The 18,633-nt window shown below is 34.2% G+C and overlaps 1 protein-coding gene across 1 annotated transcript in view; it reads left to right on the top strand.

Moving 5' to 3' along the window:
• Positions 1-10,078, top strand: part of LOC120421281 (lachesin-like) — a 329,464-nt gene extending 319,386 nt beyond the window's left edge. The window contains exon 12 of the mRNA XM_039584474.2: positions 8,775-10,078. Coding sequence (XP_039440408.1) covers positions 8,775-8,929 — 155 coding nt within the window. The 3' untranslated portion in view covers positions 8,930-10,078. The remainder of the gene's footprint in view (positions 1-8,774) is intronic.
• The last annotated feature ends 8,555 nt before the right edge of the window (positions 10,079-18,633 follow it).

Genomic DNA, 18,633 nt, shown 5'->3' with positions numbered 1-18,633 from the left:
GGAAGGATAAGGGATAACTCGAGACGCTAATAATCGGATTTTCATGGACAGAACCCGGCGAGGTTTGTGCGTAATTACGCTCGAATAACTGCAGGCTGGCATTTGGTACAGCCATGCTGGAGAGCATTACGATTTGCGCTGTAATGTGATTATAATTGAAGATGCTGATCTGGAAGGATTTAAATGTATTTATTAGGATGGCTGGACACTAGAGTGGTTCACGGATACATGAAAAAGACAAAAGTGTTCAATTTTGATTGCATCAACCGGAGTTTTAAAGTACTTTGCCCCCAAAAGCTAGCCTGAAAATTTGAGCTCATTTGGTTAAGGTTTAGTTGCCCCAGTCTTGATCTGAAGTTAGTATGGAATCAATCAATTTACTATAGAAAATTATATTTTTTACATCTTCTTACAGAAAATTTCTCCAAACTCTATCAAATTTTCCTATTCCTAGGTTTCTTATAGGTTTGGATCCGAGGAACGACTTTGTAGAATATCGCAAAGCACTAGGAATTGATCCCAAAAAGATACAGGATGTTTTTTGGAGTTCTCTTTTTTTCGGCAAAATTTCAAAACATGCTCAAAAATCTAACCTGTAGCTTATCAATTTATAGCACTTAGCGATGTGCTACCAAGTTGTTCCCCGGATCAAAACCTATAAGAAAACTGTATATGACGAGAAAACTTTTTCCGTTTGAGGTAAACTTTCTGGAAGAAGAGTTCAAAAGTGAAAAATAAATCAATTTAATTTGAAATTCATTCTAACGAAAGATCAAAACTGGATCAACTAAACCTTAACCAAATAAGCTCAAATTTTCAAGCTAGCTTTTGAGACTATAGTTCTTGCGACTTCTAGCTGAATCAAAATTGGCAATCGAAATTGATCACTTTTTTTCGAAACAATGTTGTTTCCGTTGACTATTTTTTCACTATTTTGTCAACGCTATAAAGTGGCGATAACTTTTCACACAAAATTCTGAAATGCGCAAAACCATTTTTGAAAAGTCGCATTTTGAGAAATGTTTAACAAGTGGCATCTTTAGATCTATGGCATACGGTATGGCGGAAGGAAAACATTATAAATCGAGATTACCCATGGAAGATTTATACGCAGAATGTTGTGTTCCACTTTTCAGAGTAAGAATATCCTCGATATAAAACATTCGTTTGATGAAAAATGCGCTTTTAAGGGAAAAAAAATATTTTTTGGGACAAAAGTCATAATTTTTGTAAAACGTGGATTTGTTTTACTTTTTTGTTTAGGATTTTTTGATTTTTGGTGTTACTTAAATATTCAATCAAAAGGTGATTGACATGAATTTTGATACCGTGCACCATTTTCAAGTGATTTTCTTTTCAAGTTCAATTTTTAAGAGCGTGACTTTTTTACATTTAAAAGGCTTGACTATCTCAGAAAATATTTGCTTCGAAATTTGCTACAAAGATATTGAACATCATGACTATTTTGGTTGAAAAAAAAATCAAGTTTCAAATGTGAAGAAAATGCAGTTTGAAAAATTTCATATTTTGGCTCAGTGAATTTCATATTATTGCGACCACATTTTATGAAAAACTGTAATTTTTTACTACAAAATAAACACAATTTGATGCAAAATAATCAGTTTGTGTATTTCGATTAAAATAAGTAAATCAATATTTTTTAAACAATATTAAATAACCTATTTTTGAGAAAAGTTTAATAAGATTTCATACTGTTCAATGAGTTTAGCTATATCACAGTAATTTAATTTAACTTCAATTTAACATGAAAAATATTTGAAGACAGGAATACATATTGTTAAATAACAAAAATGCCTTAGTTGTAATTCATGAAAAATACATCCAGCTTCAAGTTCAAACCTATTTGTTTATTTTGAGCTATTTGTATACTATTTCAAATAATATGTTTGGCAAAGGTGGCCATATGCAATATTTAGCATGAGGAACAGTATTGCTAAACATTTTAGTAATATTAATAAGTATACTTAGTAAAACAGTGGGGTGGCTGTCTTACCCCGCCTGGCCGTCTTACCTCCAGCTCCCCTACAGCCTTTAAGCCTATTAAGCAAACAGGAAAAATAAAGTTTTTCCAACATCATCAAATTAAATTGTCTTTTTAAGTGTCGACAACTTAGCAAATATGCGTCTGATTTTAAATTTAAAAAAAATCCGATCTTTCGAAATTAAAATATTTTCAAAATTTTCAAATCATCCTCAAAGTTTGAAAACGATCTTAAACACTTATTTTTGACCAAATCAATTGTCAGGGCTGATTCATTTTTTTTTAGAACGGGAAATTTTACGATAGTTGCATTTTTTAAAAGAATCATTTCATTATTTTATTTAAGAAAAAATATCAACTTTTCAAAGAATGCAATTTCCGAAAAAAATCACATATTTTGTTATATTGCATTGCTTTTCAACAAATAATTTATCAAAGTAAAATTCAATATGTAATACCTTACGATAGAGTTATAATTTTTTTTAAATCTTGTCACCCTATTTTTTGTTATGGTTATATTGGTAAAATTTGTGACTAACGTTTCAAAGGGCCAAACATTTAATATTAAGCTCTTTTGAAATGTCAGTCCTAATTAAAAAAAATGAAATTATTGTTCTCGAAAAATTTCACGAATTTTTCATATTTTGACATTGAAAATCGGATCATTAGTTGCTGAGATATCGACAATATCGCAATATCTTATCAAAGTTCAAAAAGGCAAAATATAGAGTATTTTCTCAGCTTTTCAAAAATATGTATAGCTAGGTGAGCTATATTAATTATGTTCGGACGAGTAAAAGAAACTCGAATAAATACACGCGACGATTCCTTTACGTCCGTCTCGGACAGTTGTCGTCTATTGACTAGCTGTGGTGTGATCTACGATCGGCTCGCAAACCATACGATCGTTCGTGTGCAGAGTGCACAGATGCAGAGACGATGGATAACAATAGGTATCAGTAGACAAACAGTTGTGTGTTGCTTATCGTCTGCTTCATTCGGCGTAGGAGAAATTGGGGCGCAAGGGTCGCCACAGTACTCCCCCCTTAGATTTTCCAATATTGCCGGGGAAATCTCACTTGTCGGCCTGATCTGGTTCTGTAGGTACTCTGGTCTGATGGTGCTGTAGTTGGTTCAGCATCGTTAGTTTTAGTGGTTCTGATTACAGATTTTAGGGGTTTGAATGATTTTGGTTCAGATAAACTGGTTCGAAGTCTGGGTTCAGATAAACTGGGTTTAGATTTGGGTTCAGATTTTCTGGACGGAGTTTTTTTTGGTTCAGATGTTCTGGGGGGTTCGGATGATCCGGAGGTTTTAGGTTGAGCTTTTGCTCGGATTGGTTCGTCTTCAGCTTGGGTAAATGCTGCCTTAAGACGGTCGACGGAGATTGGACAATGTTTGCCATTTATTTCGACTATGAAAACTTTTCCCTTTCGGCGTATAACTTTATGAGGTCCGGTGTACGGTTGTGTGAGCGGAGGCTTTATGGCTCCAACTCTCACAAACACGTGAGTGCAGGTGTCCAACTCCTTCTGCACGAATGTTGTTCCTTTCGAATGGTTGGAAGTGGGCGTTGGACGTAATTTTTCCATGATTGATTTCAGATCGGTTACAAATTCTGGTGTGGGTAATTTTGATTCATCCGATGAGAAAAAATCGCCGGGCAAGCGCAAAGATGTTCCGTAGACAAGATCAGCTGCTGTTGCTTGCAGGTCTTCCTTCAGCGTTGAACGCATTCCGAGAAGTACGAGTGGAAGTACTTCTGTCCAGCTTAAAGTTTGATGGCACATGATGGCGGCTTTCGCTTGACGGTGTACTCGTTCAATTTGACCATTTGCCTGTGGATGGTACGGAGTCGTCCGCAAGTGGGTAATTCCAAGCATCTGCGTTAGCGTTCGGAAAAGTTCGGACTCGAATTGTCGTCCAAGGTCGGTTGTCACGGTAGTTGGTACACCAAATCTGGCGATCCAACCAGCGACGAAAGCACGAGCGACTGTATGCGCTGTCATGTTTGGAATTGGGATGATTTCCGGCCACCTCGTGAACTTGTCTATCAGGGTGAGACAATATGCATTGCCTTCCGACGGCGGTAATGGGCCAATGAGGTCCATGTGGACATGGGAAAAACGGCCATCTGGGGTAGCAATCTGCGAAATTGGTGATCGATTGTTTCGATGAATCTTCGACTTTTGGCAAGGAATACATTTTGTGACGAAATCCCTGCAATCTCGTCGTAAGTTTGGCCACACGTAACGTTCCGAGACCAATGCGGTGGTTGCTCGTACTCCAGGATGAGATGCACTGTGGAGTTTCTGGATAACGCTGCGTCGAAGCTGTGCTGGTACAAACGGACGAATCACTCCGGTAGACACGTCGCAGTAGATCGGGGATTTTGAAATTGGCGACTTGAGTGCCTTGAGGTTCAGCGTAGTGCTGGTTGGGGGGTTCTTTAAAAAGGTTTCTAGTTCGGGATCGGTTTTTTGTTGTTCTGCCATGAGGTCAAAGTTGATTGAATCCGTTGAAGTGATCGATTCAATACGGCTCAGCATGTCGGCAACTTTGTTATCGTCGCCGGGCACGTGACGCACGTCTGTCGTATACTCGCTGATAAAACTGAGCCTGCGTAGCTGAGTAGGGTTAGCTCTTTCTGGTCGCTGTTGGAATGCTGTAGTAAGAGGTTTGTGATCGGTGTAGATGCAAAACTCGCGAGCTTCTAAAACATCCTTGAAGTGCTTTATCGCTTCGTAGATTCCTAAGAGTTCTCGGTCATACGTGCTCGTTTTCTGCTCGCTCTCACTCAGTTTCTTGGAAAAGAAAGCAAGAGGAAAAGGGCCCTCATCGGTGATTTGGTGAAGAACAGCACCGATGGCTGTGCTTGATGCGTCGGTTTCCAAGGCAAGTTTTGCATTTGGAGATGGATGAGCGAGGATAGCACAGTTTGCGAGCTCCTGCTTGCACTTCTCGAAAGCTGCACTGGTTTCTGTGGTCCACTGGAGAGGAGTGTTGTCGTTTTTAATGTTGCCTTGGGTCATGGAGTGGAGAACTTGCTGATGAACTGCGGCATGAGGAATGAAACGACGATAGAAGTTTATACTTCCGAGGAAGCGCTTGAGCTGCTTGGCCACGGTGGGTCGTGGGAAATCCATGATTGCTTTAACTTTGTCTGGCTTCGGCTTGATTCCTTCAGCGGTGATGAGATGACCAAGGAACTCGACTTTCGGGAGTCCAATTTGACACTTGCCGGCATTGATGGTGAGACCATTTTGTCTCAACCGTTCGAATACCGTGCGGAGTTGTTCCTTGTGTTGCGCGATATTGACAGACGCGATACAGAGGTCATCGACGTAGGGAAAAACAAAGTCGAGATCGCCAAGAATGTCGTGAAGGTGTCTTTGTAAGGTTTGCCCTGCGTTTCTTAGCCCGAATGTCATGTATTTGAATTCAAAAAGACCGAAAGGGGTTGTGATGGCAGTTTTTGGAATGTCTTCCGGCGCGACAGGGATCTGGTGATAAGCGCGTTGCAAATCAATGCAAGAAAATATCTTTTTTCCATGCAAAATGTTTGAAAAGTCTTGAATATGAGGCACTGGATATCGATCGGGAACGGTGATCGCGTTTAGATTGCGGTAATCACCACATGGTCGCCATTTCCCGTTTGATTTCTTCACCATATGAAGAGGACTGGCCCAGCAACTTTTAGAAGGTTGACAAATTCCCTGATCTAGTAAAAATTTAAATTCGGCTTTGGCCTCATTCATTTTGTCGATGGGCAATCTTCGTGGACGGCAGAAAACAGGCTGCCCTGTGGTTATGATCTGATGCATGACGTTTGCCTTGGTGGCTTTATGGTTCATATCAAGAATGGTTAAGTCTTGGTATTCTTTAAGAATTTCAGCAAATGGTGAATTTGTGTCAAAAGTCTTGATCGAAGGTTCAGAAACAGCGTTGATGTTGCAAACTTCAAATTTGGTCGTGTTATCGATCAACTTGCTTCGACGAAGATCCACTAATAAATCGTAATGTTTCAAAAAATCTGCACCAATTATGGGACTCTTAACGTCGGCAATGGTGAAAACCCAAACAAAAGGACGGCGAAGACCTAGATCGACAGTCAAACGCTTCGTACCATATGTTTGGATTGGGCTACCATTGGCTGCAAAAAGCTGGTGTAATTTTGCCGCATTACGCAGATCTTTCAGTGCAGGCGGAATAATTGAAATGTCTGCGCCGGTATCGATGAGAAATCGGTTTGACGACTTTTGGTCGTGAATATGGATTCGTTGTATGTTAACTGGTTGATGGTTCAGATATTTGCTGGTTATGTTTACTTGTAAAGGTTCACTAAAAGTGGGAATTTTCGAATGTTTTGGTTCACATGAAGTGGTTTTCTTTGATTGATCAAGTTCACTCAGGGTGGATTGGTTTATTTCTGATCTTTGATAGGGTTCACCAAAGGTGGTTGATTGAGTTGACTTTGGTTCACTGAATGTGGATTTGTTTAATCGATATTGTCGATTAAGTTTCATCGAGAGGGAATGTCTGGATTCGCTAATTTTTTTAAGTTCACTTAAAGTGGTATGATTACTTTGAAAAGGTTCACATAAAGTGGAAATTTTTGGTTTGCTTGAGCAGGGTTCACTTGTTGTGGATGAAGAAATTGATTTTTTGGGTTCGCAAATGGCGGAATTCTTGAGAACAATCGGTTCGCAATGAGCGGGTGACTTACCGTATGGTTTGGGGTAAAATATGCATGGCACGCAAGAATTGTTAGCTTTTAACTTCTCACATTTCCGTGCTTGGAAACCGTACTGAGAATGAAACCAGCAGATCCAACGACGGTTCGATTTCCCATGTGGCTGGCAAGACAGTGCGTCGTTCAATTGCTGGGACAGTTCAGCTATTCTGTCCGACAGCGAACGGCTCATCTGTGTTGGGGGCACGCCAAGGGGCGCCATTGTATTTTCTTCACTCTTAAAATTTTCACCATCAAACCGCACTTTTCGTGCGTTATCAACTTGGCTTTTATCGCACTTTGCCATTTCACGCTACTTCTTTGGGCGTAATTTTTCTTTTTTTTTAACACTTTAAATTTTGGATGCAATTTTTTGTTTGCACTTTCACTATTCGGTGCACAAGCGACACCGGTTCACTTCACGTGGTTTTTTAAGGGGTTCACTTTCCGTGGATTTCTGGCAAGTTTGCCTCTAAATGGTTCTCGTTCGGGGGTCACCAATTATAGCTAGGTGAGCTATATTAATTATGTTCGGACGAGTAAAAGAAACTCGAATAAATACACGCGACGATTCCTTTACGTCCGTCTCGGACAGTTGTCGTCTATTGACTAGCTGTGGTGTGATCTACGATCGGCTCGCAAACCATACGATCGTTCGTGTGCAGAGTGCACAGATGCAGAGACGATGGATAACAATAGGTATCAGTAGACAAACAGTTGTGTGTTGCTTATCGTCTGCTTCATTCGGCGTAGGAGAAATTGGGGCGCAAGGGTCGCCACATATGTTTTAAAAGTAGTCAAATATTTTCAAATCAGTTACATATAAATGGCATTAACTTGAAAACGGTGCACTTAATCAAAATTTCAATAAAGAACTATTTGATTGCAAATTTGATTTTACATCGGAAAATGAAGACCAAAATTTCAATTTTTGACAAAAAAAAACTGTGTTGATTAAAAAAAATCATAACTCAGTCCAAGATATTTTGCACATTCTGGAAATTTCTGAATGCATTTGATGTCCCCTTAATCCTATCAGAAAACATAAATAAAAAAAGTTTTTTTTGCAAATCAAGTTTTAGTTACAAGAAGTGAAATTAAAAATCACCAATATTGTCAATCCGTGTATAATTTTTTTCATTGTATTCCTTATTCATACCTACAACTATGCCGAAGACACCAAATCGATCAAAAAATTCCTTCAAAAGATATACATTTTTGAATTTTCATGTATAATTTTTGTATGGACAGCTGCCAAATTTATTTGCAAAATTATGTGGACAAACTAATGATGCAAAATGGCTTTTTTGGTTATACCGAAAGCACTAAAAAGTTTTAGCCGAATTAATAAAATACAAAAATAAAAATTAAAAAAGACCGATTTTGTAGAGAACTGATCAGAAGTCAAATCTATTGAAGATTGGCGGACCCTATTTTTTAAAATTCTTAATATATATAATATGAATCGTGTGATGAAGGCGTCAACCACTAAGGTGGATTTTGGTAGTTTTTAAAATAAACGAAAACATTCAAATTAAATCTTATATAATATTGAGGATTCTTGTTTGATTACTGAAACACCTGAAATGTATATTTTACGTTGTTTAAATTGATCATTTGATTTAAGAAAGTCAAAACCTTATTGCCCAACAAGAAATAAAAGTTTCAATTTAGATAAACAAAATATTAAAAAATATTTACAATATCAGTTGCAACACTGTTAAATACAAAAAAAATGTTAATAAATTATTGCAAAAAAATGTGGCAAAAAAAAGTGTAATATTTTATCAGGAATGGTTGAATATTCATCAGTTTTTGAAGAATATTCATAAGGTTCACATTTTTACATCTGTTTTATGTAATATTACTCAAAAAAGAGGTAACCAACCTACCAAATTTTCAACCTTCCAAAATTCAACTTTTTTTGGCTGTTAACCCAATAAATGATACTAAACGAAAAAATATTTTAAATATTGAACATAAATTATTAAAAAAAAACAGACAACTTTTAACTTATTATTTTCCTCTCTCCCCTCACAGGTCCCTCGATACGGCACCCACCGGGCGCCTTCCACAACGGCAGTTCCGGCCCGTCACGGTTCCCGTGGCAACGGACGACGACGACGACCAATCTCCTGCTGATGGTGCTGCTGCTGGTGTTACGGGGGTTGTCCACAACCTCCGCCAACAGATGAAACTAAAGAGTCTCGGCGCCAATTTTCACCCTCCCCCCTCATCCACCATCAAAACCTTTCACTCGTCATCGTTTAGCTTAAATCTACCCGCGCGCGGTAAGTGCTGGCTGTAACGCGTTACGCGTTACGGCTTGAAAAAGGAGCACGTTGTTTGTATACAAGAATGGAAGAAAGAGAAAAAGTGTAGGACAAAAGAAAAAGGAAAAAAAGGTATTTCTATTTAGGAAGTCGGCGCAGAATTATTGACCATAAGATGCTAGCAAATATTTATAAGAAAAATATGTTAGATTGTTTGTAGAAATTATACGAAGCGCTAGAATGTTGAGTTGAGTTAGGTTGAACTGTTTTGTATGTAAATAACGTAGCTGGTAAAGTAAGCAAAAATAGTGTTACAAAACTGATGCTGTCGTCATATCAGAAAAAAATATATCAGCCAAAAGAAATGATTGCAAAGAAAAGTTCAATTTGGTGTATTTTTGGAAAACGATTCTGTCTTAATTTCAAATATTTGCGCAATTTTCGAAACTCGTTTTCTCACACATACACACACACTTTTGTTATACCAGGAAATTAGGATCAAAGCCACAGTCGCGAACACTAATGAATTACCGTCATTATGCACACACGTGTGTGTGTGTGTGCTGTAAACTTGTGACAACGCGTTGGCAGACCAACCTCGATAGTATCGAGTTTATCAAGAGGCTTTCACTATTTCTCTCTCTCTCCCGCTGGTGGTCCCTTGTTTAGCCATTCATCGTCTAATGAGGGCTCAATTTTGTTCCCCGGCCGATCGGTGTGCGAATGTGCAATTCAAATTAAGGCTAGGGTAAGAAAGTTAATTTTTGGCAGAATGGCAGATAACCAAGTTAATTGCAATAATAATTTTTTGATTTCTCAAACGTTTAAAGACAATTATATAATTTATTTTATAAAATCAAAATATAATTAAACTTCAATACAGTTTTTTCCACAATTAATTGGTTGAAAAAAGAATGATAGAATTATCGCGTTTTTTTTCTGAAGCAAAACGTTCGGACTAGGGTGACAATAAAAATAATCGACATCAAGGATACCTTCTGACTCGATTCCTAAGGCAAACAAAAAATAACAATGGCAATGTTGAGTCATATCGCTTAAGGTTTAAGACCGCTTTTTTGAAAAAAATAATAAAAATTATTTTCAGACAATAACGTCTTCTCAAAATCAGGGTTATTTTGGATCGTTTTGCGGCCTTCGACAAAGTATATTAAATATTTTAAATCTATTTTGGATCAAAATATATCTTCAATAAATGCAAAGAGTAAGATGATATTAATTCAACTGTTTTTATTGAACTAACAACTCTTCTGAAGATTGATCTCAAGGTTCATTTAAGAGAATCTGATTATCTGAAACATTTAAAAGTTTTGATATTTTTTGCATTTTGTTTGGCAACAGAAATGACGATATTATCGAACAAAAATAAACTGTAAGCTGTGAACCCTATTATAAATAGTAAAAAAAACAATAATAAAATAAAAAAAATCAAGTCTTAAATCCTTGGAACATGTTTTATTTGCATGAGTCAATATAAATTTTAGTAGCAACTCCAACTCCAACTCCAACTAGCCACGGAGGCAACTTTATAAACAATTCTCGGGTGAGTTTTCAAAAAGCCGTAAAAGCCACCGTGACCTCCGGAAATAATTGTCGTTTTTTCCAAATAGAAACAATATTTCATTTGTTTTAAATTAAGGGCGATTGAAGGACGTGAAAATGAACAATCTCAAGCATTTTTGAAATTGGTTTTTCGTGAGTAGGTCGAATACCGATGCAAAAAGGGTTTTTTTTTACCAATGGCTCTTACGTTTTTTTGAAAACTAATCCGAGAATTAAATGGTGTTGGAGTATGGATTCATGATCTTCACTATCCAATCATTTTGATACAAACATTATTTTTCTCAACCAAAAATACTGAAGATCCTTCATAAATTTATTGTAGGATGCAATATGAGTGCTCATAAAATTATAAAAAAATTACTTTCTCCAAATTGTTTGATTTTTGAAAGCAGATAAGCCATTAATTGATACTCACAAATAATTAAACTTTAAAAGCAGCTTTTTTATGAAAAATAAGAATCAAATAAAAATGTTGAATTTTGGAGGAAATCCAGCAAATTCCAGAAACATTTATAGAAGATTTCTCGGGAATGTAATAACCTTGAGAAAATGGACGCTCAAATTCTAGTACCGTAAAACGGGGAGACTTTGATAGCCGGGGTGACATTGGTAGGTTTGAGATTTTTCCGCAAAATGAAGTTCACAAATTTAATACGGACGGAATGTTAAGGAATCATACTGACCGTGGTAGATAAATATTCTAGAAAAAGTTTTCATAAAATTTTGAAATGTCTAACTATGATTTAAAAAATGTTGATGAATAGCACAATTATAATTTTCTCAAAGTGTCATGATTTTCTCGATGAACATGATTTCAAATCGAGAAGCGGAATGCATTTTTAAGTTCTTTGGACAATTTTCCACTAGGAGAAGGTAAAATAAGTTTATAAATAATAAATATTTTGTGTTTTTGAAACAAAATCCCAAAAAAATCTCTAAATTTACAGGCATTTTCAGTATAACAAATTTAATATAAAATGTGAGAAAAAATTATTCGTGCTTCAAATATAGTTTAAAAAGCAATATAAAATGATATTTAAATTATAAAAACTAGTTTCAAAGAATTAAGGTGAAGCCGTTGATCAATTTAACGAATTTCTGCACCAAAATGAATCAGCATTGGCCAGTTCTTGCCTTCTTGAAGCCACTGAAAGAATTTTTGGTCTAAATCAAATGTGTTTCAAAATTTATATAATTTTGTGGTACAATCATTGACGTCCTAGTTGGCAATCATTGATTAATGACGATTTCCATAACTTTACAAGGAATGGGATAATCGTTACCAAAAGGAATCAGCATGTGTAGGGCACTATTCTAAACAACTTGTAGAAGGAATTTTGTCAAAATATTGATAGCGACGCAAAATTTATATCTTTGAACAAAAAATCATGACAATGATGGAAGTCTCACGTTAAAGGAGCAATTCCAGCTCTAATCAGGAATATTACTGGTACCTTTGTATCCGACCCTTTCCGATTTCAATGAAACTTTGTAGGCATGTTATCCTAGGCCTATATAAGCCATTTTTGTGTATATGGAGCCAATAGTACTCGAAAATAACATTTGAGGAGGGCGTAAGGTATTTGAATATTTTTGTATTTTGCAATTTAAAAATTATTGCCTTTGCATCGCATCAAAAAGTGGTCATAGAAATTGGACGGGCTTTCTGAAAAAATACACTGAAATAAAAATACCCACTACTTCTGTGAGATTTGTAGATTTTAATGTTTTAAAGTCAAATTTTAAAGTGATGTCACGATTTTTTGAAAAAAGCTGTCAAAAGCAGACTTATGGGAAATGGGACTTATGAAAAATCAAGGCTGTCAGATAGAAATTGCCAAAAACCACCAAAAAACCTATTTTTTCGACATTTTAAATTTTTAAACCGCTGTATCTTACCAAGGTTTGGACATAGAACAATGGTCAATAAGGAGACTTTTATGTAAAATTGTCTGGCAAATCGATTCCCACTATTGGTTTTTAAAAATTTGGGACACAAAGTTTTATGGTTCAAAAACGTATTTTTTTAACAAAAGTTGTTATTTTACCAAAATTAAAAAAAAAAACATCTGAATGGGATTTAAAAATGCACAAAATGCAGGGTGAAGCATCCCAATTGGTTAAATCTTAAGCTAGTAATTGGCATTTTAGTGAAAAAAATAGTTCCATTCAGATATCTACTCGATTCGACCTGGAGCTTGTAAAGGACATCTGGTACTACTATCTGAGACTGATAACGCTTTGGGTAAGGTAGTTTAACACATCAAATAGACCCTTTTTCGTTTAGTGAATTTGTCGGCTGATATTTTTTTGCCCGGCTGACCCCTTAGATCCCATTTTCTGGTGATGATTTTATCATATTCGTGTTCCTGAGTCAATTTTACAATAGAAACATAGCATAAAAATGTTTATTTTCATCCTGTTTATTTTCATCCAAAAGTTCAAACAAATTACGATTCACACTTATTGAAAAAAAAACTTTTAATTTTCAAAGGGTTCAAATGGATGAAATTAAACATTTTATTGCTTCGAATACAATATCCTGGCATGAAATTAATTTTCTGAGTACGATTGTTTTGTATAATCAAAACAAAAAAAATATAGTAATCCAATAATAATCCCTCTACCTCACCAATGATATGACCAACCGCGGTAAGGCCATCTCTACTTAAGCCCACTATTCCGCGGACGAAAGACCTTCCTCTTGAGGCTCACCGGATGTGGGAGAGCGTTGGGGGGTGGGAGTTGGTGTCTAATTACAACGCGAAACAGTTATTACAGAAATTGCCAGGCCCGAAGCCATTTCGCGTGTGCATGCGGTTAGATTGGAATTATGTATTATGTGGAAGGAAGGAAAGCTTTCCTGATTTCACGGTTATCAATTAGCGGGTACGTGCCCTCACACGAGTGTACTGTTACACGTGTGTGCAGCTTGCACTCCGTTGGATGTGAAGCTTTTGATTAATTATTCAGCAAGGGTTGAACAATTGTTATTGAGAACCTTTTTCAATTTCACAAATACCCCTAATTGCAGCGATTTTCGGTCGTTCAAACCGCGATTGCGAGCCACTTATCATTAAAAATGAGCACGAAACCATAATACGCCACACACTCGCAGTATCGATGCTTGTCGAATAATCATCAATCAGAATCTGGCAACAGAAAAAAGCTCCTCCCCACTCACTATTGATGGCTGACATTTTTCCACCCCACGGCGGCGGAAAGCATTTTCCGGCGCCCGGTTGGAAATCGTTCGTAATTGGGTGATTTTGCGAGATTTTGCTCGCATTTTGCTGGTGAAAAGCATCGGGTCTCATTTTCGGTTTCATCATCATCATTTGCCTCCCGGGGGTTTTAATGAGCAGGAAAAAAGCGAAATTTTCATTTTCTGCAGCGCAGCGAAAATTATTGGAAACAGTTCTGGAGGGGAGTGGAAGGGAAGGGAAGGAGGAAAGGATTTGTTCGGAACGTATCATGCATTGAACGTGTCATGTAGCAATCATTTTGGTGTGATACGGACAGGCCTTGTTATTGATGCCTGTGGCGGTTTTTGAGATTGAAAAAAATGAGATTTTTCGATGTTCTACATGATTTCCTGAAGAAAAATTTCTAATGAATTTCTCTACTAATTTGATCGTCAAAAATTGCAACGACATACATTAACAAGCTGTCAAAACTGATGATTTTTGTCAATTTTGTGTTTTTTTTTTCTGTATAACATAGGTCAAGTAATCAACATCAACTAAATCATAATTTCAAACAAATTTAACATGGTTCAGAGCAGCAATGATTCGATTTTTTTTTTTATTCTGATGCATATTTCTCATTGGCACAGAAAAAGATTTTTCTTCATGCAGTTCTTAATTATTTTACTTAAAAAATTTAAAACAAAAAGTGATTGGTATAAATTATTGCCAACGTGCACTATCAAGCAATGTTTGATTTCAGATATTTTACATTAAATTTTGGCAGGTTTCTTTCAGGTGAAACCCTTTCTGATTTTATCCATCTTATAAATAAATAAATAAGGGTCAATTTTATAGTTCTTGTTTTTTGCTAATATGACAAACAAGTTTAAGGACAAGAATTTTTAATTGAATGCTTGTGCTTATCAAAAAGGATAAATTTGGAAAACAATAGAAGCGCCAATCTTTTATTTTTTAATGAAGAATGTAATCAATAATTTCTGTAGGTTTGCATTCTTTCAAACATGGCATGTGCATAATTATTCTAAAATAAATTTATTTAATATAATGATTTCTTGCAATAAATTTAAACAAAAGTTTTTTTTTTGGGTTCTATAAAAAATATTTTTGTTATTTGTTGTATTCATTGAAACATGAGCTGAGCTGTTATGTTTGCATTCTTTTTTTTTAACAATTTAAATGAGCTATGCATTTTTGTAGTTGTTTTTAAATTAAATGTTTTACATGAGTTGATTTGATTAATCCATTTTTTGAATATTATGTGAACATTTCATAAAATGTTGTAAAATATAACAAAATTGTAAAAAAAATATGAGGTCTGGAATTGTATTTAACATGCGTAGATGCGTAGAAAAAACCTAATTTGAATTATTTGTGATAGAATTTACTTTTTTTCAGAGAGTAGCAGTTTTTTTCAATAGATATAAGTTTTGTAAGTCAACCAAGAGCTTTTCAATTAGAAGTGGGCAAAATCGCTCTTTTTTAGGAGCCGCTCATTTTCGTTCGCTCATTAAAAAGAGCCGCTCTTATGCACGGCTTTTTCGCTCTTTTTAAAAATTTTGATGAAAAGGTTTTTTTAAGAATCTTGTGATTTTATTAGTTTTTTTCTCATTGGACTTTTATAAATTATTTGATAAAAATAAATAAACTGAAAACGAGAAGATGTCCTTGAAAATCATAGGTCTTGGTGGTCTCTATGTCAAGATTTCTACTCGAACCTAAACATTCGAATAATAGAATGGCATGTTAACTTAAATCTAGGATGCCGGACAAATTGCTATTAATTTTAAAATTGTATTTATTTCTACATGAAGTGAAATAATGCTAATATTTTATTTGGAGAAAATATTCTGTGATTTTTTCTTCATTCTGATTTAATCGATAAAATCTCTTAACTATTCAGTAAATTTTTGATAATATTTTAACAAATCATTAACTTTTGGGATTAATTTTTAAAAGCATTGAAATATTTTAAATTACATTTCCAATGCTCAAAAACAAATTTAATACTATTTTTTTTAATTCAATAAATTATATTTATGTCAAAAATAATGCCATCTTGAAACGGTTCTTTCAAAAGACCGGAGTTTAAAAAAGAACCGCGGTTCTTTTTTTTTGTGAGCCACGGTTTGTTCGCTCTTTTTAGTGAACCGGCTCTTTGAGCGGCTTGCTCTTTTTTTGCCCACCTCTATTTTCAATTGACTGTTCATTTGGCGAAATAATTTTCTGGAAAACAATGGCAAAATGTCTTTCACGAAAACACCTTCTGCCAAATTTTTAAAATTCGTTCATGAATTAAGATATTCTTCGAATAATTTTGTGGAAAAGAGGCTAATGAAAAGTAATTCAAAAATTTAAAAATATATCTGCATATCTATTAAACGACAAAAAAGAAAAAAACAAGTAACTTAATCGGAAGCTTACCTAGATGCCCATCCTAAAAAAATCTTTCATAAAATAAAAATAGCAGAGTTTCCAAGATGATTGGCATTTCTAAATTTCACTTGACTTAATTGTCATCCTTAAAACATGCTATTCCAATATTTTTTTGCACTATTTTTCGACTATTCTTATCATGTTTTGAATACATTGAATTCACATTAGTGTTTCATTAAAAAAGCTACGAATCAATTTTTTGTAGATTTTGTTTCTACGCTTTTATAAAATTCCGTAAAAATATGAGGAAAAAAGCTTTGGGAAAAATATTATATTTAATAAATAAAAAATTAAAGCAAGCGAAATTTATTTTGAACTTCTCTGAATTGCTTTATTGATCATCATTTTATCAAACAAATAAATTTTGAAATATTTTTTTAAAGATAAAATTCATATAATATAAAAAAATCAAACACTAAAATAACATTAAAAAAATGGACAGTAAAATTTAAGTTGTTGTTGAACTAATATTTTCATGATTATAAAATAGTCACATTTGCAAATGGTGCAATATGTTTGTTTCTCTTATATACCTTTCTTTAAGTTGGAGAAAAACAGATTTTTTTTATATTTTATTTTTACGAATTTTTAATGTTTGATTTTCATGATATTTTTATTCGTCATCAAGCCTTTTAAAAATATGTTAATGATATTTTCAATCCCTTAACAATTTCTTTAAAAATTAAAGGACATAAAAAAATATTTTCTATAGCAACATTGCACACATTTATTTCTATGTTTTTTCTCTTTCTAAGTCTTGATTATGCATTATCAAATAATAACAAATGCTTTAAAACGATGTTATGTGACGAACAGCTGAAATAAACAAAAAACTACGTTTTACATAAAATGATATAACAATTCAACAGAAAAATAAAATTTAATTTGAAAATTGCTGAAACTTAACCAAACAAACAAATCTCACTTGAATTTTCTTTGTCATGGTTTCTTCCTGAATGATTTACCATGCGAGATCATTTTACGTGTTTTTTTTATTTAAATTTCAGGTCACAAAAAGAGAACAAATAGTCACAAAACATTTTTATTGTTGAAAAATTAAACTATAATTGAGCAACTCTCTACGAAATCGGCCGATTTCGACCATTTTTATTTTTTGTATTTTTTTATTTGACTTTAACTTTGTAGGGGCCTTCCTTATGACCAAATAAGCTATTTTGCGTCATTGGTTCTCCCATACAAGTCTCCAATAAAAAAAAAAAAAAAAAAAAATGGTACGTAAATATTCAAACAGCTGTAACTTTTGAGTGAATTTTCTGATCAATCTTCGGCAAAGTTGTAAGGACTTTTGAGAAAAAAATAGGTACACGGAAAAAAAATTGCAGATTTTTTTATCAACATTTTTTTTACTAAAACTCAATTTCTCAAAATATGTATTTTCTGATTTTCGAGATTTTTTGATATGTTTTAGGGGACAAAAATCCGCAACTTTTGAGCCATAGAGAAACATGGTCAAAAAATCTGCCGCCAAATCATGAATTTTTGAAAAAATAGTGATTTTTGGAAAAAATTGAAATTTCATGCAAAAACAAGTTTGACATTATTTTTTAATGCAAAATTGAATTTGAAATCGAAAAGCACTCTACAGATTTTTTGATAAAGGGCTCCGTTTTAAAGATATAGCCACCGAAAGTTTGATTTTAGCGAAATATTTGCAGGTTTTCAATTTTGAAAAATAGTGACCATGAGTGACCATTTCTAAACATTTTTTTTTGAAATGTTAAGAAAATTTGCTATAAAATTGTCTAAGACACATTGAAGATTGGACCTCGGGTTGCTGAGCTATACCCGCTTTAAGAAAAAGAAACACGAAAATTGAAGTTTTCTTAATCTCACCAAAATAACCCACCATTTTCTTATGACGATATCTCAGCAACTAATGGTCCGATTATCAATGTTAATACATGAAAAAATATAATTGCTGTTCTTGTAAAAACAATAAAAATAATAAATTAAATGAAAAAAATTAATAAAAATAAATAAATAAAAAAACTCATAAATTAATTTGAAAAAATACAAAATGAATGTGAGGAAGGCACCAAGTACTTTAAGGTGGATTAAGTAAGGTTTTTTTGAAATGCAATAATTTGTATTACAGTATATGCTTTAAGTTAAGAGATTTATTTAAACAACTAAACCCAGTAAATGATTATTGTTTCATTTTATTTGATTTTTGAATCAGAATTTTTAACTATTCCATAATCATATCAAAAAGTTCATTCCACCTTTCTATTTTGGTGATTATTCGCGGCATTATAAGCTTATTTAAATCAGATTTTTTGTGCTTAAACATAAATTTAATTCTAAATGCAAAAATAAGATAAAAATTTAACTAAAAACACCTATTAACAAAAACTCCGAAAGGCATACATTCCAACATCATGT

This window comes from Culex pipiens, chromosome 2 (assembly GCF_016801865.2).
Source record: "Culex pipiens pallens isolate TS chromosome 2, TS_CPP_V2, whole genome shotgun sequence".
NCBI lineage: Eukaryota > Metazoa > Arthropoda > Insecta > Diptera > Culicidae > Culex > Culex pipiens.
Note: the sequence above shows the minus strand (reverse complement) of the source record. Positions and strands in the feature narration are given on the sequence as shown.